Source organism: Staurois parvus, unplaced genomic scaffold (genome assembly GCF_062004578.1).
Source record: "Staurois parvus isolate SC_StPar_1 unplaced genomic scaffold, SC_StPar_1.0 ptg000118l, whole genome shotgun sequence".
Lineage (NCBI taxonomy): Eukaryota > Metazoa > Chordata > Amphibia > Anura > Ranidae > Staurois > Staurois parvus.
In genome coordinates this window covers 9,993,494-10,019,313 of record NW_028317914.1, presented here as the reverse complement: position 1 = coordinate 10,019,313, position 25,820 = coordinate 9,993,494, and the positions used below count along the sequence as shown (strand labels likewise).

The window sequence follows — 25,820 nt, the reverse complement described above, 5'->3', positions numbered from 1 at the left end:
GGTGGGAAGTCCCGAGAGCCTGATAGCACCCGAAGCTATTCACAAATATTTACATGTCACTGTAGGTGTACAGCTTCGAACATGCACAGGTAATCTCTGCATGAGCAATTATATGTGAATGGTACCATATCCATTCGCATAGATCTTCTGCAGGTAATTGTAAACGGCCTCATTTGCAAGTGGTAATGGGGCCTAAAGAAAGTAAAATTGAGTAAATGAAATTACAAAGCAGGATTTGGGTATTGTGGTAGCAATGCTGCCAAGATACCCAGCTACCACGATATGTGGTAGCAATTGCAATGCAGCTTTAAGGAAGAAACATTTATTTTATTAAAAGTGGCAAAGACTGAAGACAGACATAATTTTGCCCCCTTTACAAAACACTGGAAAAACATAATCTAGAATATGCAGTTCAGTTTTGGGTGCCAGTTCAGAAAAGGTAATTGGGGACCTGGAGAGAATGCAGAAAAGGGCAACCAAACTGATAAGGAGCTCAGCTATGAGGAAAGATTAGCTGATTTGAATCTATTCTCTCTTGAGAAGCGGCAAATAAGGGGGCATATGATCACCATGAATAAATACATACATGGTCTATACAGTGAACCTGGTGCAAAGTTGTTCACACACAAGGGGTCGCTCTTTTATGGAAAAGCTTCTTTTCAGAAACAGCTGTTAAAATGTTTACCAAACTTCCACAGGAGCCATTTTTCTGTAAATTGTTTCAATAAATGCTGTTTGGGTTTATAATTTCACAAGCTAATACCATTTATAAAGAAAAATGACAGTAAATCAGCCTATCTCAACCATGTTTTAATGGAACCCTAAGGCTCCTCTAGAGCAGGGGTGTCCAACCTGCCCAACACAAATTTGTAAACTTACTTTAAAATGTTGATTTTTTTTTTTTTTTTTGCAAAAATGTGTTTGCATATGTGGCCAAACAAAAATTTGGCAAAGTCTCTTTACTGGACTTTTATCTTCCCAAAGAAAAATGTCTCTTCACAATCATGCCTTATTCATGTCATCAGTTTTCAGCAGCACCTATATTTATGAGGAACTATTTTCCAGGGTGAACCACAATAAGGGTAAAATTAGAACCAAAATATTTGATGAGCACTTTCCACCACTGACCCAATTATTGATGCATTAGTTTATCAAAAACAGTGTCAAATAACGTGCTAGTTTTATGCTGCCTTTACTTTAATAATAAAAAATATTACAAAAAATTAAGTTTTATTACTCAGATAGGTACATTAGCTATATCAGTGATCGTTAAAGCAGAACTCTGGGAAAAAACATCTTTACGTGTCCTTGTTGCTGATTTCCTACCTTCATTGAATTTGTCATCCATCTTATGGTTCACTCAGTAGTTGCTCTGAAATAGTCTAATCATTTTCAATGAAACCATTAATGCTCTTTGGTTTCCATTTTGTAAGACTAGTGGCTGCTCTGACTCATATTCTCCCAGCCATTGGTCTTGCCATATCACTTCTACAGTTATTTCTCCAGGAAGCAGTGATGTCATTCAGCCCCACTTTCAGTGCTGGGCAGTCTCAATCCCAGACACATTCAACATGTACACGCCTAGTAAACGAGCCCCTTCCCACATTCACTACAATTCCCTGTGGTTGATGGGAACTGTAGTTTCCTTTTACTGACGAGAGAGAGGAGAGGAAATGATGTAATCCCTGCTGTTACACCTCCTCCTTGGTAGAGCAGATGATGTTGTATTTTGAATTACAGAGATGAGGTCATAAAAATTAAATTAGACCTTTCTCCTGAATGGTAAGGATTTTTAAAACGTTATTAACTGTTTAGTGCTTTGTGTGGGGGTGTGTACTAATGGGTGATTGTTTTGCCTATCCCAGAGTTCTTCTTTAACTTGTGATCTGCCCAACTTTTTCAGCTCATCAGCTATCCTTATTGTTAGTGTATTTTATGTGTGACCAAAGACAATTCCTCTTCTTCCAATGTGGCCCAGGAAAGTCATAAGGTTAGATGCCTCTGCTTTAAAGGTTGTTAGCGGTTCCATTAGCAATGAGCAATTTCTGCCTCTCATATGCAACTATTGACACAAATGATCTTTAGATACTGTATCTGTAAAGGGGTCACTCTTCTCACTGACCACTAGTGTAGGAAGCATCCATCCCAGTGATCATCATGCTAATAATCTGTGGGGTTTCTTTACTAAAGCTGAAAAGTACACAATCAGGCTCACTTCTGCATAGAAACCAATCAGCTTCCAGGTTTTATTGCCAAAGCTTAATTAAACAAGCTGAGGTTAGAGGCTGGTTGGTTTCTATGTGGAAGTGAGACTGATTTTGCACTTTCCAGCTCTAGTAAATAAACCCCTTTGAGCTGTAGGTGTAGTAAATATTGTCAGGGGTTCCTTGAGGCCTGAAAGTAATTTCCAGGGTTTATTCATGTTACAAAAAAAGGTTGAGAAAAGCTGCCGTATCCAGGGAGTATCCAATTGCCATAGACCAGTGTTTCTCAACTCCAGTCCTCATGGACCCCCAACAGGTCATGTTTTCAAGATTCCCCTCAGATGAAACAGCTGTGGTAATTACTAAGACAGTGAAACTGATTAAATCACCTGTGCAAAATAATGGAAATCCTGAAAACATGACCTGTTGGGGGTCCATGAGGACTGGAGTTGAAAAACACTGCCATAGACGATCAGGAAGGGATTTTTTTCCCCTGTTGCAGTAAATTAGACCATGCTTTGAAATAATTTTTACTTTTCTCTGGATCAGTTGTTTAGGAGTCTATGAATGCAGGTTTGTAATTTATTTTTTTGTTTGTCTATTGCTTTAACTCAACCAAGCGATATAACAGATAGACTGGAAAGCTTTGAAAAAAATAAAGTTTTTTGATTGAAATAGATTTATCAGAGTGAAAGAATAATAATAATTAGAGAAATAGAATAGAATCAAAGTCAGGATCAATTGTCTTTGCATCTCCTAATATGCAAATAAAAATACCTTGTGAGATCCCAGTGAGCGTGGTCATGAAGCAAGACAAACAGTGTGTGTGGATTCTGCATGGCTTTTTGTAGGAAAGATTTAAATTTACTGGGAGCCTCTGTATCCAACTTCATGATGTACTGCTCCAAACAACTTTTAGTGAGCTGCTTCCTCTCAATGCCAATTTCTGCAAGAACACCTGTATACGTAAAGACACAATATTTTACAAAGACAATGCAGTATCTTCATCCAGACAGGTCCCTATTGCTCAAGTGTGGAATTATTTCATGAGTTAATATTTTATCTTACAAAGTTCTATGATATTGCTCCTAAATTATCTCATTGTCCTGATTTCCTCCTTGGCAATTAATATAAAGTTTTAATTCAGCTTGTCAGAGGATATTGGCATTTTAACTAGTTCGGTTCTAGAGCAAATGTTTTCTTTTTTTATACACATGTAAAAATCTTCATTTTTCTCAATGAAATTGCCTAAACCCCCAGAACATTACATATTTTATGAAACCAGAGGAGAAGCATGTCACGTGATATTTGCGCAACTGTTTATCAAACACACGTTTTCAGTAAAAAAAAAAAAATTAAATTAATTTTAGTGCAAACATGCGCAATGTAATAACCATGCTTTAGTCAAATATAAAAGATGAGCTTGTGTCGAGTAGATAGACATCAAACATGATAAGTCTTAAAATTGCGTGCACTCGTGATATTGCAAAAAGCTATGGTACCCAAAAATCTCCATAGATGAGGACTAAAAAACCTTTACAGCTCACCAGTTTAGAGGTAACCAGGAGCTCTTGTGCTAGAATTATTGCTCTCCCTCTGAAGTTCGAGGTGATATGTAACACATGTGGGTCGACTTTGGTTTACATACATCTCCGCTACCCTTCACACCATCTAACTGAGCACAGATCTGCTCAGTTAGATGTACCCTTGACTATACCAGCCAGAAAATGGAGGATCTGAAACCAGAAGAGATGAAATCATCATCAATTCCAATTTCTTTGTTTACAGGTGAGATCAAGGCATGCATATGTCTCTACCAAATTAAAAAAGAAAAAAGCGCCACTTACAAAAAACACTAAAGTGTCAGCAGCATATCCCACCCAAAATAAATTTTGGCAACAATAATCCTAATTAAAAGGTATGCGCTAATAACCAACTTATACAAAGGTGTATATCATCATCCAAAAAAAAAAACATTTAGTGTTTTAAATAAATAATTATAGTGACCAAACATAAATTAGTGTCCAAAAAATATATATTAGTGTCCAAAAAAAAAAAATATATATATATCTTCAGTGACTTGAACCAATTGTGAAAAATCCACCACCAAAGGAGATTAAATGAACTCACCAGAGCTAATGGCTGGTCAGCCATTATAATCTGACCAGCCATTAGCTCTGGTGAGTTCATTTAATCTCCTTTGGTGGTGGATTTTTCACAATTGGTTCAAGTCACTGAAGATATATATATTTTTTTTTTGGACACTAATATATATTTTTTAGACACTAATTTATGTTTGGTCACTACAATTATTTATTTAAAACCCTAAATGTTTTTTTTTTTTTTTGGATGATGATATACACCTTTGTATAAATTTGTTATTAGCGCATACCTTTTAATTAGGATGCATATGTCTCTGTCTCTTCCTGCTCGCCATCCTTTGGTTTGTGGTCCCAGGCTCCTGGAAACCATAGGGGGAAGGGGGCACCGATCTGTGAAAGTGATCAGTGGCTATAGAGCCGGCGCCTTCACTTTGCAGCCTGGAGCCAGCCGAACAAACAGAGCACTAGCTGATTGCTGAGATAGCAGCCATCAGCTTGCGATTAACAGTTCACTCTTTGGACATACATAGTAAAACAAGGGTTGCCAGTGCTGAGCTCCTTTAAAAAATACTAGTTGCCTGCCTGTCTTTAGCTGCTATAGTTTCTGAGAACTTGACCCAAAACAAGCACCCAGATCAAGAAGTCAGAAGGATGTCACTGAGAACTTGACCCAAAACAAGCACCCAGATCAAGAAGTCAGAAGGATGTCACAACTGTCTTTCTTTCAGATCTGTGCCTCAGAAAGAAAACACTGGATAAGCATGATAGATTTTTAAAGGGGTGGTCAACAATGGCATCCCATATTCTCTTAGTACTGGTTTCTTTTATGGAGTGATAGCACATTAGTAATATTTGTGAACTATCTTACAAAATAATGCATGAAGTGATCATTTAATGTGCATAATATCTACAGTAAATTAAAAATATGATTTGCAGTGATGCAAATTACGATAATTAAAATCATGCATGCACTAAGTTTTAATGAATAAACCATTATTCATGTAAATGATTGCATCCATATTCCTGCATTTTAGAGTGTTGCAAGTGTAATGTGCTAATAAAAACCCCATGAAACGCACCTTTGATAGTGATAAATGTGCTAAAAAATGCACCGCTCCTGTCAAGCGATGGAGTAAATGTAGTTTAATTGTAATAGTTGCCTAAAAGTAATTTTTAACAATCTTGTCATATTTTCGTTACTGTATTCCTTATACAAGTTCATAATTTCTCCTTCTAAAAGAAATCTGCATATCTGACAATGTAAGCCATTTTGACATCAGAGCATCGAACAAATCTAATAACATTATGAGTGCCAGACTGAGCTGGGATCGTTAATGAGGGGAGCTGAGAATCTGTTGTGCACAGAATTGTAGGCTTGGGATGAAGTTTTCCCAGAATACGCAATTACTGCCAACACCTGTGGTTCTCTAACAATGTCAGAATTAAAAAAAAAAAAAAAGCACTGGCTAGGAAGGATGAATCTGTACATGTATTTCCATAATGCATTTTGACTTTGGCTGCAGAAAAACTTTAGCTAAACCTTTTCTATGACAAAAGTCTGACTATTCTTTACCTGAATTCCACACGTGGGAAAGTGTTTGCTGATAAGTGACTTCAGATGGAGGAACACAGATTAGAAATTCAACTTTCTCAAATGAGCCCAGGTCCAGGTTCTGAGTGCTGGAGTCCGCGATGGAGCACACATGTGACAACAGCTTCTGTGCCACAGCCAGCTGGGAGGGACGGAGCTGATGCCACTCCAAATTATAACCTGCAATTAAGAACATTTGCTTTCTGTAATATAATCACATTGTATGAGTTTTAGAGAAGGGCTGAAACTAAACTGCTTGAATGGAAACCAGAGATCCACATTATCTCCTTCTTACCAACAAAGGCTTTAGGCCTCATACACATGGACGCCTGGGACTGTATGATTTAAAATTCAGAGGTATTTCCCCTCCTGGAAACAATAGGTGCTGCATACAGCAGTCCAAGAAATCAATGTCTGTATGGCAGGTATATGCTGGTTCTTGTATAAACACATGTACAGATATACAACTCTGGACACAGAGGAGGGATGAGATTTACTGAAACTGGTGCACTCAGAATCTGGTGCAGCTGTGCATGGTAGCCAATCAGCTTCTAACTTCAGCTTGTTCAGTTAAGCTTTGGCAATAAAACCTGAAAGCTGATTGGTTTCTAAGCAGAGCTGCACCAGACTTTGCACTCTCCAACTTTGGTAAATAAACCCCAGACTGTCTTTTCATACTAGATCTTATTTATCTGTAACCATACTTTCCCAAGTATTTCATAACCAAAAAGTTATTGTTCTGTAATCATGCTCTCACAAGTCTTATAATAGATCTTATTTATCTGTAACCATGCTTTCCAGGTTTTTCCTACTAGATCCTATTTATAGGATGTAACTATATTCTTCAAGTTTTTCATACTACATCTTATTTTTCTGTAACCATGCTCTCCCAAATATTTAATAGTAGATCTTATTTATCTGTAACCATGTTTTCCTGTATTTTTTTCTACTAGAGCTTATATAAATTGTTCTTACTAGATATTTTTTTTTACTGTAACTATACCCCCCCCACTCCCAAGTATTTAAAACTAGATTTTTTTGGAGCTGTAACCATACTCCCCAAAGTATTTCATACTAGGTTTTATTTTTATGTATCCATACTCCCCCAAGTATTTCATACTAAATATTATTTTTATGTATCCATACTCCCCCAAGTATTTCATACTAAATATTATTTTTATGTAACCATACTCCCCCAAGTATTTCGTACTAGATTTTATTTTTATGTATCCATACCCCCCCAAGTATTTCATACTAAATATTATTTTTATGTAACAATACTCCTCCAAGTATTTAATACTAGATTTTATTTTTATGTAACCATACTCCTCCAAGTATTTAATACTAGATTTTATTTTTATGTAACCATACTCCTCCAAGTATTTAATACTAGATTTTATTTTTATGTAACCATACTCCTCCAAGTATTTAATACTAGATTTTATTTTTATGTAACCATACTCCTCCAAGTATTTCATACTAAATATTATTTTTCTGTAACCATACTCCTCCAAGTATTTAATACTAGATTTTATTTTTATGTAACCATACTCCCCCAAGTATTTCATACTAGATTTTATTTTATGTAACCATACTCCTCCAAGTTTTCCTTACTAGATTTTATTTTTATGCAACCATACTTCTCCAAGTATTTCATACTAGATCTTATTTTTCTGTAACCATACTTCTCCAAGTATTTCATACTAGATCTTATTTTTATGTAACCATACTCCTCCAAGTATTTCATACTAAATATTATTTTTATGTAACCATACTCCCCCAAGTATTTCATACTAGATTTTATTTTATGTAACCATACTCCTCCAAGTTTTCCTTACTAGATTTTATTTTTATGTAACCATACTTCTCCAAGTATTTCATACTAGATCTTATTTTTATGTAACCATACTCCTCCAAGTATTTCATACTAAATATTATTTTTATGTAACCATACTCCCCCAAGTATTTCATACTAAATATTATTTTTATGTAACCATACTCCCCCAAGTATTTCATACTAGATTTTATTTTTATGTAACCATACTCCCCCAAGTATTTCATACTAGATTTTATTTTATGTAACCATACTCCTCCAAGTTTTCCTTACTAGATTTTATTTTTATGTAACCATACTAGATTTTATTTTTATGTAACCATACTCCTCCAAGTATTTCATACTAGATTTTATTTTTATATAACCATACTCCTCTAAGTATTTCATACTAGATTTTATTTTTATGTAACCATACTCCTCCAAGCATTTCGTACTAATTTTATTTTTATGTAAGCATACTCCTCCAAGTATTTCGTACTAGATTTTATTTATCTGTAACCATACTCTCCTAAGCATTTCTTACTAGATCTTACATTCCTGTAATCATCTTCTCTCATGTATTTGACAGTAGATCTTATTTATGTGTAACCATACTTTCCAAGTTTTTCATACTAGATCTTTTTTAGCTGTAACCATACTCTACTAAGTATTTCATACTAGATCTTATATTTCTGTAACCATGTTCTACCATGTATTTGATAGTCAATCTTATGTATCTGTAATCATGTTTTTCCTAATAGATCTTATACCGTATATCTACAGTATAAGCATACTTTCCAATTTTTTCTTTTCTTTTTAGCTGTAACCATACTCCCCTATGTTTTTTTATAATAGATCTTATTTATCTGTAATCATATTCTGCTACATTTTTCACTAAGCTGCCTGATATGTACAGTCTCTCTCCTGCAATATTTTAAATCCTCCTTAGCGCTAGCCATGCATGCATGCCACAAACTTTACTTCAACAGAAAGTCCATCCACAATCTGTCAGCCTGCTGATGGACTTTCCATTGAAGTCTAAGGTGCACATTTGCTTAGCACATCACAAGATTCAGAAATTTCAGGGTAGAAGCTGTGATGGGCACAGTGAGGTTCTCAGAGAAGGGGTTTACAGGTAAATAGGACATTTTTCAAAAGGGGAAGGGAAGTCAAAAAAGGATGTGTGCACTAATAAAGCACTTTAAGTCATTTTTTGCTAGAAAATTACTTAGAACCCTCAAACAATTATATATTCTCTGAAAGCAGAGGCCCTGGTGGCTGTTGCAATTTTTATGTTGCATGATATTTGCGCAGCTGTTTATCAACTGCATATTTTCAGGACAAAATACACCAAAATGAATTTTCTTGCACACAAACAGAAAAATAAATATTTTGGCAAAATATAGAATATGAGCTTGTGTTAAGTAAATATATAGTAAATAGTGTTAAGTAAATAGATACCAAACATGTTAAGAGTTATAACTCTGTGCACCCGTGAAATGGTGAAAAAACAACATTGACAATTCTAAAGCCTTTACATGTTATCAGTTTACAATTAACCATGAATTATGCCTCTAGAATTACTGCTGTTACACTGACATGATACCTCCATTGTGTGTCGCAATCACTGTGCGTTTGAATTTTTAAAATAATTGTATATTTATTAAATTTTACTTTTTTTTTTACACTTTACACTGCACCTATCAAGCTCAGATTAAGCTTGATTAGCTGCTTCCCTGACTATGATAGCCAGACAATGACAGCTCTGAAACTGGAAGTGACAGAATACTCATCGGGGTTCATTAGTCACAGAGGACATCCATATGTTCCTCATTCTCCTTTGGATCTAACTATTGGGGTGGCAGCACTTCTCACTGCGGTAAAAGTGTTTAGGAGAATGGAGACCACTGGCTAAAAAAAATTGGTTTTAACCACTTTAAGTCTAGGACATTTTAAACGTGCCTAAAGGCGTGAAGTGGTTAAACAGTTATATAAAACAAATTAAATTAGTTATATTTTAATTAGAAATATAAGGAAGTATTTGAAAATAAATAAATGTAACGGGTACTGACAATCAACATAAACACAGACTGGGACATGTTTTAGCAAATTGTTTTGCACATAAAACAACAGTATAGAGGAGGCTGGTTTTTAATACCTGATAGAAACTCAGTGGTTTTTTTAAGTGTCTGAGCTCCATCTGATGGTAATATCTGAAAATGCAGGAGGATGTTTTTATTTATTTATTCCAGGTATTTATGTAGTATTACAAAGCAACCCTCCAAGTAAATCTAATTAGGACTATAATGGTACTGCACCCATACTTTTTTTATTATATTACTTTTTTTACGTTTTTATGAAAACACTAAATTTTATTCCATCATTAAAATGTATCATTGAGAACAACAGTCCATTGCACATGTTGATAATGTTACATAACTCTTAACTCTGTCACCCCTTACACAGTTCCAAAGATGGAAAATGGGGTCTTTGCATGTAATGCATTTCACAGGTCAATGCCTTCTTCTTTAGGAAAAACACAGAATTTATTCATATCTCAAAATCATAATAACAGGTAAAATGTTAAAAAATAAAAGCAGGAGGAGCACTCCCACAAACAGGTGGAACCTGGTATCAAAGGCTCAGTTATAGAAAGAGGAGGAGTCCCACAGCATCATATAGTATCCAAAAAGCATCTCATTGGTGCTGGTCATGCCCTCCATCATAGGTGACAGTAGCCTCCTCCTATGTGTATCAATCTGTGGCAATGCAGTTAAGGATGTTGTACCTGTAATCTATAGGATGCGTTAGGCATATATTTGCCAATATTCCCCTATTCGTCATATTGCTGTTCAATTTATTTAGTACTGGCAATTTACGCAATGCTTTATATACTGTACATTCACATCAGTTCCTACCTCATGCTAGGGTCAGTTTAGACAGGAGCCAATGAAAGTATCAGCACATCTTAGGAATGTGGAAGGAAACTCACAAAAGCAGTGGGAGAACATGCAAACTCTATGTAGATAGTGTCACGTTTGGGATTCAAAGCCAGGGCTGTAATGCAGAAGTGACAACACATACGTATACATATATATATATATATATATATATACTGTGTATGTGTGTGTATGTGTATATATATATATATATATATATATATATACTGTGTATGTGTGTGTATATATATATATATATACACACACACCATTTCTCAGAATCAGAAGTTGAATCAGAAGTTCTGTCTAGGGCCTTGAGCCTGGAGGCTTTGTAGAAGTAGGAAAAAGTCTCTATTCCTAATTTCACAACTTACTGGTAGCCAGACCTCATTATTAGTCTCAGCGGTCCACAGGCATATATATATATATATATATTTATTTATTTCAGGTACTTATATAGCACCATTCATTTACGCAGCGCTTTACATATATTGTACATTCACATCAGTCCCTAACCCTCAAGGGGCGTACAATCGAAATATATATATATATATATATATATATATATATAAAGCAAGTTGATGCTCAGGGCTCTCTCTGCTGTACAAGCTTACTGCTGAGCAAAAATAAATGACTACTGACAGAACTTTAAAAAAAAGTAAAAGTGCTGCTTTTTTTTGGTAAAGGTGGCATCCTGTTACTTAGGAACTGATATAGGTTTAGTTAGTAGCTTAGACGAATCCACTGGAAACTGTCAGATCACGTAAAAATGGGGAGAGGATGCTAATCACATCATTGACCTAATATGGCTACAGCCGCCCCTTTGCAAACGTGGCAACTGTGGGGTGGGGAATCTCCTGCCCACAGCTTATTGGCCAAAGAATGTGGCCATCTAGGTCACTTCCTGTATGAAGCAAATTTTTAAAGAATGTTTGTAAGCATCAGTTCTTACAGTTTCTAATAAAAGTTTTATGAAGATGTCATGCAATGCTTGTGCACTGTTTGTCCTATAGTGTTTTAAAGGAAAGCAACAAAGTAGTGGATTACAATCACAGCATCAAAAGAGAACATTTTCCTGGAAAACACATATTCATTGTTTCCTTGCAACAAAAATGTATCCTTTTTTTTACTTGAGCACCAACTGTTTGTATGTAAAGGCTTGTTCATGTATGTGGCAGCCCTTGAGCCCCTATGAAAAGCAATCCACAGTAGATCGCTTTACAAAGGCATTTAACAATCAGTGAGGAAGCCATATATTGCCTCCTCCTGCTTTAACCCTGAACATTTCAACTCACAGTGCCTCAAGTGCATTGCAGGGCGGTTGCGGTGCAGCCCCTTTCACTTGTATGGCTTGCATTCAGTAGCAGTACCGCCATTTGAACGCAGCATGCTGTTTAATTTTTGGCATGGTGGCAGCATGTGTACAACCCTGAGTAGCTGCATGATGTTGTTTAATGTGGGTGGTCAACGGGTGGCAAAATTGTGTCTCAACCCCCATCATTTTTACCGCCCACAAGCCACCCTCGAGAAAGATCCCTAACTAAGAAATAAAGCTGGCCATACATGGGTCAGTTTTTTCATTCAACCAGCGGGTTGAACAAACATACTGACCCGATTTCCCCACCAACATATTCAAGATGGATGGGGGAATCCCCCCCACTGCATTGTTGTATTCTATTGTATTTCTGCAGCGTTGAACGAGTGGCTTTTTTTCAACAGGGGGGTTGAACAGAATTTGATTGGAAAAACGACTTCTGTTCAACCACAGTAGCCACACAAGGATCAAAAATTTAGTCATTTCCTACTGAACAGGCCCAATTTCAATTTATGGCCAGCTTAAGTTGTATAATGAGAAACATATAACTATAATAAAGAAAATGCTGTGACTTACTAGGACATGTAGCTGGTCTGAGATCTACGTTGTTTTTTTTCGTTGTTGAAGAAATGACGCCAAGGTTTTCGTGATGATATTTGTCCAGCAGAACATCTATGTCCCCATCTACAGATAGAATAGATAACCAATTAAATCAAGTAAGACTTACAGCACACTTTCCATATGAGCCTTGGACAACCTCAGTATTTACATACCACAAATAGTAGGGGTTTATGAATAGGTTATTTCATTAAAATATGAAAAGATTAGGTGAGCTAGTAGAGAGTTAAAGCTATCTTGTTTCAAGACTAGAAAAGAGTAGTATTCAAATAAAGAACAAGGAAAAAACTTTTCACTTTATACATTTATGTTTGACTGTATTTATTTTTTCCTGGAGTTCTCATGTACACAGACAGGTCTACAATGATGCATGGTTATCTGGAAATACCTGGACACAGATTGCTGAAGAAGGATCCTAGAGATTCCACCTTGCCACTAACCAGCTCATAGTTGACCTCTTTCAGGAATTCTGCTGGAGTGTACATACTTTCCATTAACATCCGGGATTGATATTTTCCTGAAGGGGTCAAAGGATAATGTACATTAAAGTGATTCTAAAGGATATTTTTTTAAAATCACAAACATGTTATACATACCTGCTATGTGTAGTGGTTTTGCACAGAGCATCCCCAATCCTCCTCTTCTTGGGTCCCCCGCTGGCGCTCCTGGCTTCGGCCCACTACTGAGTGCCCCCATAGCAAGCCTCTAGTGCAGGCTCGTTCTTGAGTCACACTATGTGTGTCTATTGGCACATAGTGTGCCTTAACCCCGCCCCCTTAACCCCCCCCCCGCTCTCCTCAATGGCTGCAATTAACAGCAGCAGAAGCCAATGTCTCCCACTACTGGCTCTTTGTCCAGTGAGAAGAGAGAGCCTCTGCTCTCGCGTGCACTGCTGAATTGAGATCGGGCTCAGGTAAGTATAAGGGGGGCTGGGGAACTGCACAGAGAAGTGTTTTACCTGAATGAATAGTATGCATTAAGGTAAAAAAAAGTTTACCTTTAGAACCACCTTAAAATAGGAACACAATAAGTTTCAGGGGTTCAAGATGACTTCTCCTGCAGAACCCTTCCATGAACATATTTTTCTTTGCATATCATAAATAAAATGCCAACATCCCTTTCTCACATCTATTCCAGATGAATAGTAATAGTAACTTTGTAATAGGTGATATTTAGAGAACATTTGGAGTAACAGAGAAAGAAGAGAAACAGTCACCCCAACTCCTGAGTTAGCCATAGACTGTCAGAAGTTTATCTGCCCAGGGTATTAAAAAGACAGTATTTACCTTTTTATAAAATAATAAACACAACTATATACTGGTAAATGGACAACGCTGCTAAGAGTTAACTTGTTGTTAATCAATTCTTAGCCAATTCAACTTAAAAAGATGTTGGCTATAAAAGCAGAGTCCCCAAATGATATAAATGAATCCAAGGTAAAGCTCACCTAAGTCAGTCAAGACTTTCAACAACCCAGATTCAATGCATCTTCCAAAATGGAAATTTGACTCTGTGAGTGCCAGGATTCAATCAGCAGTGGTCATTTAAAGGAAGATATTATGATTTAGCCAAGTCAAGATGTGTTCGCTCTGAATTCTCAGTCATGTGCAGAAATTAAAAAAAATAAGGAATTCCCTTTGCACATGACTAAACGGTCAATATGAACCCTCCTTCACTGAACTAAGTCAGAAATGCACCCTATTAGTAAATCAGCTACAGTGAGTTCACTTGCTGCATGTCTATTCACTAAGATACTTATTTGCAATGGAATGTGCTCAATTTTACACTGCAGGGTGGCTTGCGACATCTTACAGAGTTCACTTTTTGTCTTAACACAATAAAGAGAACTCGGTGATTAAAGAAGAATGTTATATTACTATGACAGGTCACCTGAGTGGGTTCTCCTCCCATTTTCACTTTTTTCCAAAGCATTTATATTGCACTCTGCCCACGTGGAAAAACAATCTTCAACTCAGAAACTTCAAAAATTATAAACATTGTCTATCAAACTAAGTCTAAGTGTTGCTTTACATGTAATTGATGTATCCACATTAAAATCCCATCAAGTTAATCCACAAAAACTTAAAATAAAGCTTTTTATAAAGATCCCTCTGTAACAATCATGCACACAGGGAGAGGTGCGGTTCTTCATTTTGCTCCAAACTTCTGCATTTTGGTATTTCTCTTAAATTCCAAATCAGTCTCCCTCCTCCGATTTTCCCCCTCCCTCAGGAATGCAATCAGTGTATGATGCTGAGCCCCCTGCCTAACAATCCTTTTACCAAATAAGGCAATTGGCTTGCTGTTGTAAGAAGATACCAGTTAATTTTGGGTAGAAAAAGGGGCTGTTATGTTTTGTGTGTAGACAGAGAAGTGTGGACCTTCTGCGTTTTAACATCTAGCAGACAGAGAGAAAGGAGAATCGCGCTGTAACAACAAAACTGAGTGCGAGACCAGAAATCCCTTTTGAACTCATCAGTCTTGAAACTGCTTAACACCAGGCATCTCTCGGCAAGTACTTATTTACCTAAACTTCTTTCTGTTATCTGTTTGCTGTGCTGTTGTGCTCTGTATATTTATATATATATATATATATATATATATATATATATATATTGGTTACATCTTTTTTCTGTAAATATTTCTACTGCACCCTTTTGACCTTTTAGTAATAAATCTTACTTTCTGAAAGTGTTGAACTGTTTTGATAGCCCTTTAATGTGACTTACGAATGCCTGCCGCTGAGGAGCGCTACTATGAGTGTTTAACCCTCTGTATAACCTGTCCGCGGAGATAGCGGTATACCGACGATTAACCAATCATCCTAGTGTATTGCTGAGTTTCCTCTTTCTCTATACAAAAAGGAGGTGGTGGCAGTGTGAAGGGTTAATTGTGGAATTAACCTGACCCAGTAACAAACGCTCCCAGGCTGCAGGTACATCGATTGTGGTCCAATTAGCTGGAAAATCATTGTGCAGGGTATAGCTGGGCGTAGTATTGTTATGCACGGGACATCGCGGTTTTAGATTGGCTAGTCCTTTGGTCACGAGTTTGGTGAGAAGGTCAGGGGTCTGACCTGCACCCGTCACACCCTCCAAATCAATACTGTTAATGAGATGTCAATAGATGATCCAAACTACCTGTTATAGCAATGCAGGAGTCTATGCAATTGGGTCTTGATGTGCAGATTATTACCACATAGTTGGTCTTGGTCAATTTTCCATCCACCAGCAGTTTAAACATCTCAGACAGCCCTTCTGCTAAGGAATAGCTGCATTCAATGATCTTCACACTTTCATTGCAAGAGCTGGCAGCCAGACCAGCCAACCAGGGCAGTTGAGATGCAGTCACTGACGTAATCGGGCTCGGGAAGTGAGGAAAGGCCTGTGACATGGTTTGTTGGTACTGACGAATTTCAGCAAGGTGTGTCTCCCGCCAGGATCGCATGAATATCTGTTCTAGATCTTCTATAAGAGGCACCTGGTCTGGAGCTGAAACAAGAGAATAGCATAATATATTTACAGATTTTCTGTACACGTTTCGAAACATGTTTAGAAGTACAAGTAACAGCGCTCTGACCAACACTCCTGAGAATTAAAGCTGAAGGTGATAAAACACTTAATAATGTACTTATATATTTAATAATACATCTATAACTGCAGTTTTTAAGGCAACCAATGTAAGCACCTGATATCAGCATCTTTTATACCCCTGTACAGCAGCACTCAAACTGGGAGATGGAGAAGCAGCATTAAGAGTTAATCAGGTGTGCTGTATGCAAATATACTGAAAAGGAACATACTGATTGATAGACCAAATAAAAGCCAAAAATGTAAACCGTGAGTGGCGCCCATTCAACACAGGGAATCTCTATATCAGCGGGACATACTTATCTCCACCATTGTTGAGACTTCGCAGCCTAATGATCCAGCAAGGCTTCGGCAGATCTTGCACCATCAGCCATGAGGGTCCGGTAATTGGAACCACTCACATTTTACATTTTTGGCTTTTATTTGGTCTTATACTGTATATCCTAAAATAAACGCAAATGACTGTGTGACGTCCCCATAGTGTTTCTATAAAGAGTTCCATTGGGAAACTTTTTCTCCAGTGTTCCTGAGTGCTGTGTTCTTTTGATTTAAAGAGTGAACAGAAAGATGACCTTATCTGCCTAATGCTGTTCCTTTACTGACCAATCAACAGTCTGGGGACATGTCATCAGAATTGTAACTGAAAGTGAAAGAGACAGTGTACTGAAGACATTAAAAGCCTATTGCCCATTAATTATAGTTCACAGCATTTGGTGAGTCTATCCATTTTGGAGGGAGGACTCAGCTGTTGAATATTAATTTTTAGAGCACTCTTGTAGAGGATTGACCATGTTTTAATCACTAAGCACTGAGGATATTGTTGGACACTGATAACTGTGAGCATTTAATTATTGGGATCATTGTTACAGATTTGAGGGGCTTTTATAGCTTATTGTTATTTTATTTGTGATATTTAGTGCACTTTAAGATTATAAAGTTATTAGGTAGATGTTATTTCACTAAAGCAGGCCATATATTAAATAATATTCTTTCCTGCAACCATAGGTTTCAGGAAAGAAAATTGCTCAATTTCCATATAAACACATTCAGTGTTAATGGGGAAATCCACCCCACGGAGCTTTTGTACTCTGATAGGAGGCAATTTCCCAGATGTTAGAATACAAGGATCACTGCTATAGCCGCCGGCAGTGATCAAACAGAAAAAAAAACAGACAGGTTGGTTTTGCTGAATTCGATCAATGGATTGACTTAAGCACAACCAGCCTGCCCATACATGGATCAAAATCTGGCCAGTCCCTGCTAAACTGGTTGAATTTTGATCTGTCTATGGCAGGTTCAAGCTGCTATATAGTGTGTTGAAGGAGCACCGGAGTGTGTTACACAACAAATACAAACTGCAGACTAGGAGCACTGGGCTGAGCCTAAACATGCTGAAATGATAATGGGTCCTTACTTACCGAGCTGGACAAGATAATAGACAGTCAGCAAAAGCTGCATTTCCTCTGAAATGGGCTGAATGGTGGTAGGCCCATATTGTTCGTAGGTCTTGGGAATTGACTGGGAGTTCTTGTAGCAGTTATATAAGAGAGGGCTGACAATAACATCACTCACATTACCACAAAGGTAAGGGAAGTTCCCATGTCCTGCAAAGCCATAAAAACAAAGTTAACATGTGTAGCTTTTACAATACGTCAACAATAACGAACAACTAAACGTAATTTGTTAAGTTTGGAGAAAAAATAGTACAAATCGCTGTCAGATTTTCTGTCTGTTTTTTTTTTCCTGTCTGTGTCACTTTAGTCAGATTTTCCTTAAAGTTGAACTTTAATCAAAATAAAAAAAAAAAGTGAACAGGTATGCATTTTAATACAGAAGAGTCAAGCTATGTCTCTTCTGCAATAAAGTATACTTACTTGCCTGTTCGGACTGTACACTGAGCTGTGCACATGTAGCTCAGTGTATAGCTTCAATATCTGCCATAATGAATGAACTCCAGAGCATGTGCAGGAGTGATGTCATTCTGGACAGACTATTGAGAACATCTGAATATTGAAACCTGAAAGAAGATTTCAGCAGCCAGCTGGGAGCCCCAGGACACTGCATCATTGAAGTGGAAGGCAATACAGTTCTACTTTAATTTCTTCTGTTAAGACACAAAAGGAAGGGTTAGAGGAGGTTCCTCCAAGGAACCATAAATCTTCTCACTAGAAAAGTGTTCCTATTGGAAAATTTCACCTTTGTTTTATGTTAAAGTGACAACCTAAAATTATGGATTTTCTCTCATTTTCAGTCCTGGTGACAGGGGTTACAAGGACTAATAGAGAGGGTGCATCTCGCTAACAGGGACACAGACAACAATAAAAACGAGACCAGGGGTGTCCAAACTTTTGACCTTCTTTGGCCACATTGGAACAAGAGAAATTGTCTTCGCCCACACATAAAATGCACCAACAATAAAGACAGCTGATGAGCAGTTCCTCCTTCGGTTCTCAGTGGTAGGTGTGGCTGCTGGGCCCATTCACTATATTAAGAGGTTGCAGGGGGCTGCACCTATTCATTGGCTCTCTGTGCAGCCAGCGATTACCTGCGGTGAATGCTGCTGGATGCAGACAAAGTGCATCCAGCAGTAATCACAGCAGGTAATTGTTGGCTGTGTAGAAAGACATGAATAGGAGTGTTTGCTGACAAACTGTCATTATAGTAAATGGGGCGGTAACCGCACCTACCTGCTGGGAGCCAGAGGAGGAACTGCCACTACAATTCGCACCAGCCCTAATTGCCAGTGTGATTGTAACCAATGTTGTGGTGAGAAGGTAGAGAGGTAGTTGTGCGTGGGGGTCTTTGGGGGGTGCAACCAACCCCAGCACCCCCCTAGATCCGGCCATGACGTATATACTTACTTGGCACCCCTGCATTCCCTGCTACTGTTATTGCAAACATGGCAGCCCCGGAATCCCTCCAGATGTGCATTTAACTGACTTATACATGTAGGCTGCTATCTTTGCACAGCATTCCCAGTGTCCCTACAGCCGTGCATGGGACAGGCTTGTCTGTGTCGGCCGTTATGGCTGCTGTGCTTGCACAGCCATTCTTGGCATCCCCCCAGACATGCCCAGGCCACAGGTTGGAGGCACCTGAATTTGACAATGGGTCTAACCCACAGTATGCAAATCCTTAAAAAACAGTTTTGGCTTTAAGTACACTTTAATAACACATGTATATCACATTAATGGTCTGTCCTTACAATCTCAAAATTATCAACATTTAACCAAGTCCGACAGAAATCTTCAACAAGCCAAGTGGTCAAACCATATTACTCTTTCAACAAACTGGTTGCAAATGTAATTAGGTTCTGATATTTTCTAGGGTATGTTTTGAAACTCTAAAAGACCTGAAGTTATTACTTAAAGATCTACCCAAAAATTTTATTTTAGCTATAGGGGTCAGTCCCTGGATCCTTATATATCTTGGATATCTGAACAGTGATATTTCGCTACCATAATTCCCAAACCTGTTCCTGTTCACCTGGAGGTTACGGATGTTCTTGCCCTTTTTTGTGTGTTCCACATCCTCTTGTTGCATTATAAAAAAGTATAAAATAAATAGGATAAATGGGCTCCCTCATGATTGCCACAGTAGGTATGCACACCAGGGTACTCATGAGCGGATAATTTACCTGTAGAATCCCCAAGACATATATGAGAAATTGGCAGGTGGTTTAAAATTTCAGGCTTAGTTAGATGCCAAAAAGTTACCTATAGGTTAACTTACCCTTTGTAAAAATAATCCCTGCAACTCAAACACAGGCACTTAGCAAGGCCTGCCCATACGTTTAGGTCTCTTTTTGATCACCCATGCTTCCTTTAGTTGTCTAATATGCAAATTCCAACATTTTCCAGAAGCTGACCTTGCATTACCTGAATCTTTTGAAGGCTAGAAAAGCAAGGGTAGCTTTCACCACTGCTAGGGAGATTTTGCAGTATGTGTTATTTGATATTAGAGAACATTTTAGCCCTCATTCCATTTAAGGGAGAATATTCTACTGATAGGTGTACTTTAAATCTGTGGAATACATACCTTTAAATATGACTGGAGTGATCATACATGACTTAAAAAGGTTGTCAGGGATGGAGACTGGCTCTCCTGTAGGCACCAGAGGAGAAGAGAGTACGTTCCCAGGAGTAGATGGTGGGGCACAAGGCTGAGATAAAGAATCTAAAATATAATAAGGAGTATTTAGAATGATTTGTTAAACCATATAAAGGAAAAGCTACACTAAGGCCTCGTTCACACCAAAAGTGCAGAAAAACTGACGCGCAGATTTCACTTGCAGAGATATCAGTTTACATCAGTTTTCATGCACACTACAATGAGTTTTATACACACTGCAGATTCCTGTGCAGAAAAAATCCACACGTGATACCAGTGTTGTTGTGTGAACAGGGCACATAGAGAACAATTGATTTCATAGTGCCCTTGCAGAATGCATGCAGAAAAACTAATGGCTGTGCCCCATGGTGTGAACGAGCCCTAAGAGCTATGTGTACTTGGACAGACCAGATAATATTATCTTAACATAGCTTCAAAAGAAAAAAAATATTATCCATAACTGAACATCAAATATAGCCCCAGTGCAGTATCAGAAAACAACAACCCTGGCTCTAATAATTAGGGACATGTAGAAGAATTAAAAAAAAATAGAGGCTATGTGTGGTCTTTCTTTTTTCCCTGTGTGTTAGCTGACCAAATCTGAAACACGAAAGAAAAAAATCAGCTTTAGGAACCAGTAGATCCTTTCATTCCAGGGCTTCAAGTCACACTCAGGTTGATTAAACGGAGGTACAGGCACAAACACAGTTTTTTCCCTTTATTCCCAATGATCTAAAACTTGTAACAAACTTTCAAAAACAAAGTAATACTGCAGCTACTGTATATCAGTGGCACGCTACGGTGCCACATCCTCTTTAAAGTGCCAAACTTTGCAGGTTCCCTTTAGAAACCCAGACTTCCGATTATGAGACAACTCTGCCATCTCACAGTGAGGCTCAGACAATGTCACGTGATTGGACATGCCCAGTTTATTACAACTTTCGGAAGGTTTTTGGGGGCTAAAGGAGGTCACTAGGGAGGCAGGTGGATGATGTAAAGATAAAATGTCTGCTATACAGCTGCAGTGTTACATTGTTTCTGAACAGGTTTTCCGTTAAGTGAGGACTACATTATTTTGAGTGTCTGGCTAAGGAGATTTTCTCATTTCTATGTTAGAAGCCCTGCCTGTTTCAGAAACATGAGTGTAAAAGTTTATATTTAAAGGTCTGATCTTAAAGGAGAAGTTTGGTATTAATAAAAAAAACACATTTGCATCCATGTTGCAGTATATATGTGACAATGCAGCTGTCCCACACCAGTTGTAAGACTGAGAGCTGACAAATCACATGACCACTGATCAGTCTGCTCTCGGTCTGCTTAAAGTGGAGATCAATGACTGCCAGTCACTTTTTCCTGCTCTGCTCCTCCATTGCTTACTGGTGCACCAGGCTGGGGAAAGAGCGGGTGTTGCTGGCTCTCAGTCGTGTGCTAAAAGGTGAAACCAGCTGTGCAAAAGTTCTGCCCAACAGTTGATAGCTGCCAACTGCGCACTGGGTCATAGGAGTACCTTAGTAAGTGTACACCTGTGGCCAAAAAGAAAAATTCTGCCAAAATAAAGGTTTGGCTGTAGATCTTTTTTTTTGCAGAATTCTTTTAAGTCATACTTTCAATAATCTGTAAAAATAAGCGTGGGCTTTTCTGCTTCCACCCCCCCCCCCCCCCCCCATTTCCTTTTGCATGGTACCTCGCAATGTAGGAAGGCATGTGACCTCTGTGGTACAGAGGTATGGGCAGAAAGTTGGAGGAAGAGTGTGCAGGTGCCTAACATTGTACTCGTGACCTACTGTTCATAGGTACAATGTTTTGCAGGCTCCTGTGAGAAAAAATAGTAAATGCACATTTTTTTCCTGCAAAAATATGTGCATTTATTTTTTCCATAAATGTGTACTTAGCCTTTAATGCATCCCCAAGTATGTTATTTAAAGCTTTTGTGTTTTTTTAATGTTGCCCTTTAAAGTGGCTGTAAACCTCTGACATGAAATATGAACAAAGCATTGCCCTCTACAGTGTGTACCAGGGCTTTTTTTTTCAGCGGGAACGTGGGGAAATGCAGTTCCAGCAACTCCAGTACTGAATGTATGTAATGGCAAGGAGTGCTGAGGTGTGCTGGAGGATCTATTGTTGCTGGCTGCTTGAGGAACTATTGTCACTGAAGGGGATCTATTTTTGTGTGGTGGCCAAATGTTGCTGGAAGGGATCTACTGTTGAGGGAGGGGTCTATTGTCTGGTCTATTGTTTCTCACTGCTGGAGAGCCTATTGCTGATGGCTGCTGGGGTCTTTTGTTGCTGTGGTGGTATTTTATTTTGGGGGTCCATTGATGCTGGAGGAATCTATTGTTTCTGGAGAAGGGCGGTCTAATGCTGATGGCTGCAAGGGACCTATTTTTCTGCTTTTCTTTTATCATTAACAAAGTCCATACAAATTTTTTAGCATCACAAAATGTTACTTCGCTCTGTATTTTCTAAAAGGAGAAGTACTGGGAGGTGGATAGGTGGTAGAACCAAGTAACGGTGCTTGGAGGTGGGTAGGGGGCGGAGACAAGAAGTGACTCAGAAGGGAGGAGTTCCTGCACCTATTTTTTGAGAAAAAAAGCCTTGGTGTGTACTTGTCTCTATCCAGAACACTAGGTATCATTTCTGTCTGCTGCCTCTTGCTCTGCTATCTGCATGAATCAGTTCTCACAAGTTTGCGGTGTGCTATGGGAAGGGGCATGTCCCTTTCCTCCAATTAGCTCTCACTGAGCCTGCGGAGTGTAACTTTAGCTCCTCGCCCCCTGCTTTCTGAAATCTTAGACAAACTGTGTAAAAATTCTGCACTTTCAACGGCTGTAGTGAAAAGGAGACTGCAGATAAACAAGTACAACTTATATAGGAGGATTTATTTCATCTCTGTGTATCACCTGAGACTATTATAAATGTAAGTGATACTACAGCTTCAGTTTTTTTTAAAAAAAATAACAAACATGTCATACTAGCTCTGTGCAATGGTTTTGCACACAGAAGCCGCAGTCCTTCTGTTCTCGGGTCCATCGCTATCACTCCTGGCTCCTCTCCCTGCTAAGTGCCTCCAGAGCAAGCTGCTTACTCTGGAGGCACTCATGTGTTCTCGCTCCTGAACCATCTGTGTGTGTCCATAAGACACACCGAGCACGGATCTGTCTCGCCCCTTTGCTCCCTCCTCACTGGCTGTAATTGACTCCTGTTGCTGTGTCCCAGCCAATAAGGAAGGAGAGGCATATCGTTGAATTGAGATCGGGCTCAGGTGACTATGGGGGGGCTGCACAGTGGAGGTTTTTTTACCTTCATGAATGGACTGCATGAAGGTTAAAAACCTTCAACCTTTAGAACAACTTTAAAGCTGCATCCTCTCTCAGCGGAATAATATATATATATATATTTATTTATTTCAGGTACTTATATAGCGCCGTCAATTTACACCACGCTTTACATATGTATTGTACATTCACATCAGTCCCTAACCCTCAAGGGGTGTACAATCTAAGGTCCCTAACTTACATTCATACATACACATACTAGGGCCAATTTTAGACAGGATCCAATTAACCTACCAGCATGTCTTTTTGGAGTGTGAGAGGAAACCTGAGAACCCAGAGGAAACCCACGCAAGCACAGGGAGAACATGCAAACTCCAGGCAGGAGGCGCCATGGTCAGGAATTGAACCCATGACCCATTTACTGCAAGGCAGACGTGCTAACCACTAAGCCACTGTGCCGCCCCATATATATATATATATATATATATATATATATATATATATAATTTTTTTTCTTTTTTTGCACTAGTACATGTCTCTTGTGGCAGTGCTCAGTCCTTTTTAACAGTAGCTTGCAAATTATCTTGAAAAAGGCCAGAAAAGTATAGCAAGATTGGTATCCTATTAACTTCAATAGGGTTCAGCATTATAAATGTGTGAGTTTAGCGAGCGCACCAATAAAAAGCTGCTGATGCACAAAAAGGAACCACAAAGCCTTTCTAAGAATATGACATAAAAATAGGGTGTGCAGCGCTATATAAATAAAACACACTGTCTAAAGTATGACGAAATATGACAGAAATGGAAAAATCCCATAAACTGGATGTTAAACAGTCCAAGGTAATATAATATCAGTCCAAAAAGGTATATTCCAGTGATGGAGTATAAACGACTTCAATCCAAATGGGTATATTCCAGCATCCTAACATGAAGGTGTAGAAAAATTGCCCACTCACCGGAAGTGCAATTTAATGTGCACATAGAAATTCCATGAAGCCGGAGGTCCCATGAAGGTATAGCCTGATGATAAAGGTGCCCTCTGGTGGTGGATAGGGTGACGGCTGCCAGAGAAGTTGATCTGGACCAATTTCCCAAATTGTCCTGCCTGGGTGGACTCCTAGAATGCTGGGCTGAGATGTGGAGGCTCAGTGCCAGGTAGTAGAGATGAGAATGCTCATAGTGTAGTATTGTAAAAAGTATTTATTGAGTATATATCATTAAGATAAAACAGTAAACGTACAGGGTTGGAGTACCTATACAAGTATAGTGTAAATGAGCTCTTAAATACACTGACCAGTGAATATAGATGATGGCCACCGGACCTCCTGATCCGGTGGCTTAACGTCAAGGCGTGCAGAGGCTCCTCCTAGACGCGCTTCGTGTAATAACACGTCTCCTGTAGGGGTGATATCCACCCAGGCAGGACAATTTGGGAAATTGGTCCAGATCAACTTCTCTGGCAGCCGTCACCCTATCCACCACCAGAGGGCACCTTTATCATCAGGCTATACCTTCATGGGACCTCCGGCTTCATGGAATTTCTATGTGCACATTAAATTGCACTTCCGGTGAGTGGGCAATTTTTCTACACCTTCATGTTAGGATGCTGGAATATACCCATTTGGATTGAAGTTGTTTATACTCCATCACTGGAATATACCTTTTTGGACTGATATTATATTACCTTGGACTGTTTAACATCCAGTTTAAGGGTTCAGCATTATGTTTTGAGTTTGTGGACTTCCTGCTTGGTTTACTGAATCTCCTGTGAACCAAGCTTTGCCCAGTTCACTCATCTCTACATATCACAAGCAAGACAACCAAGTTTTCCAGACACTGATAAAAATAAAGATCGTGAAAGGTTATTTCATAACAGCAAAATACTAGTATACATTGTAGTATGTCAACGATATATCTTCATCTAAAATAGATGGAGACTAAAGTATATCTGTGTGTGTTTTCTTTTTCCAAGGAATAAATCTAGGAATCTTAAGATCATACCCTCTTTCACATGTTAAGCAAACAGATCATTTCCTAATGGTCCTAGAAAAATAAAAATACACAATTGTTTACTTACCGACTTTTCCACCAGTAACTGTGCTGTTCTGGAGGAAGCCTGAGTCTGTGGAGGAAGGGGACTCCGGAGACCAACCTTTATGCCTTTTTTTTGGAGGCCCAGAATTTGTCACATTTCCTTTGAAGTAAAGTAATAAATTATCAGAATGTTGAACACCACAGACAAAGTGATATCACCATTTTAACG

The 25,820-nt window shown here is 38.5% G+C and overlaps 1 protein-coding gene across 1 annotated transcript in view; it reads right to left on the bottom strand.

Annotated features, from left to right (window-relative positions):
- The window catches only part of GREB1 (growth regulating estrogen receptor binding 1), a 197,437-nt gene that overhangs the window by 70,987 nt on the left and 100,630 nt on the right, over positions 1-25,820 (bottom strand). The window contains exons 8-15 of the mRNA XM_089672061.1: positions 25,635-25,751; positions 20,211-20,348; positions 17,591-17,776; positions 15,723-16,073; positions 12,971-13,099; positions 12,541-12,648; positions 5,880-6,077; positions 2,982-3,162 (exon numbers count right to left, since the gene is read on the bottom strand). Of these exons, the coding sequence (XP_089528187.1) occupies positions 2,982-3,162; positions 5,880-6,077; positions 12,541-12,648; positions 12,971-13,099; positions 15,723-16,073; positions 17,591-17,776; positions 20,211-20,348; positions 25,635-25,751 (1,408 nt within the window). The remainder of the gene's footprint in view (positions 1-2,981; positions 3,163-5,879; positions 6,078-12,540; positions 12,649-12,970; positions 13,100-15,722; positions 16,074-17,590; positions 17,777-20,210; positions 20,349-25,634; positions 25,752-25,820) is intronic.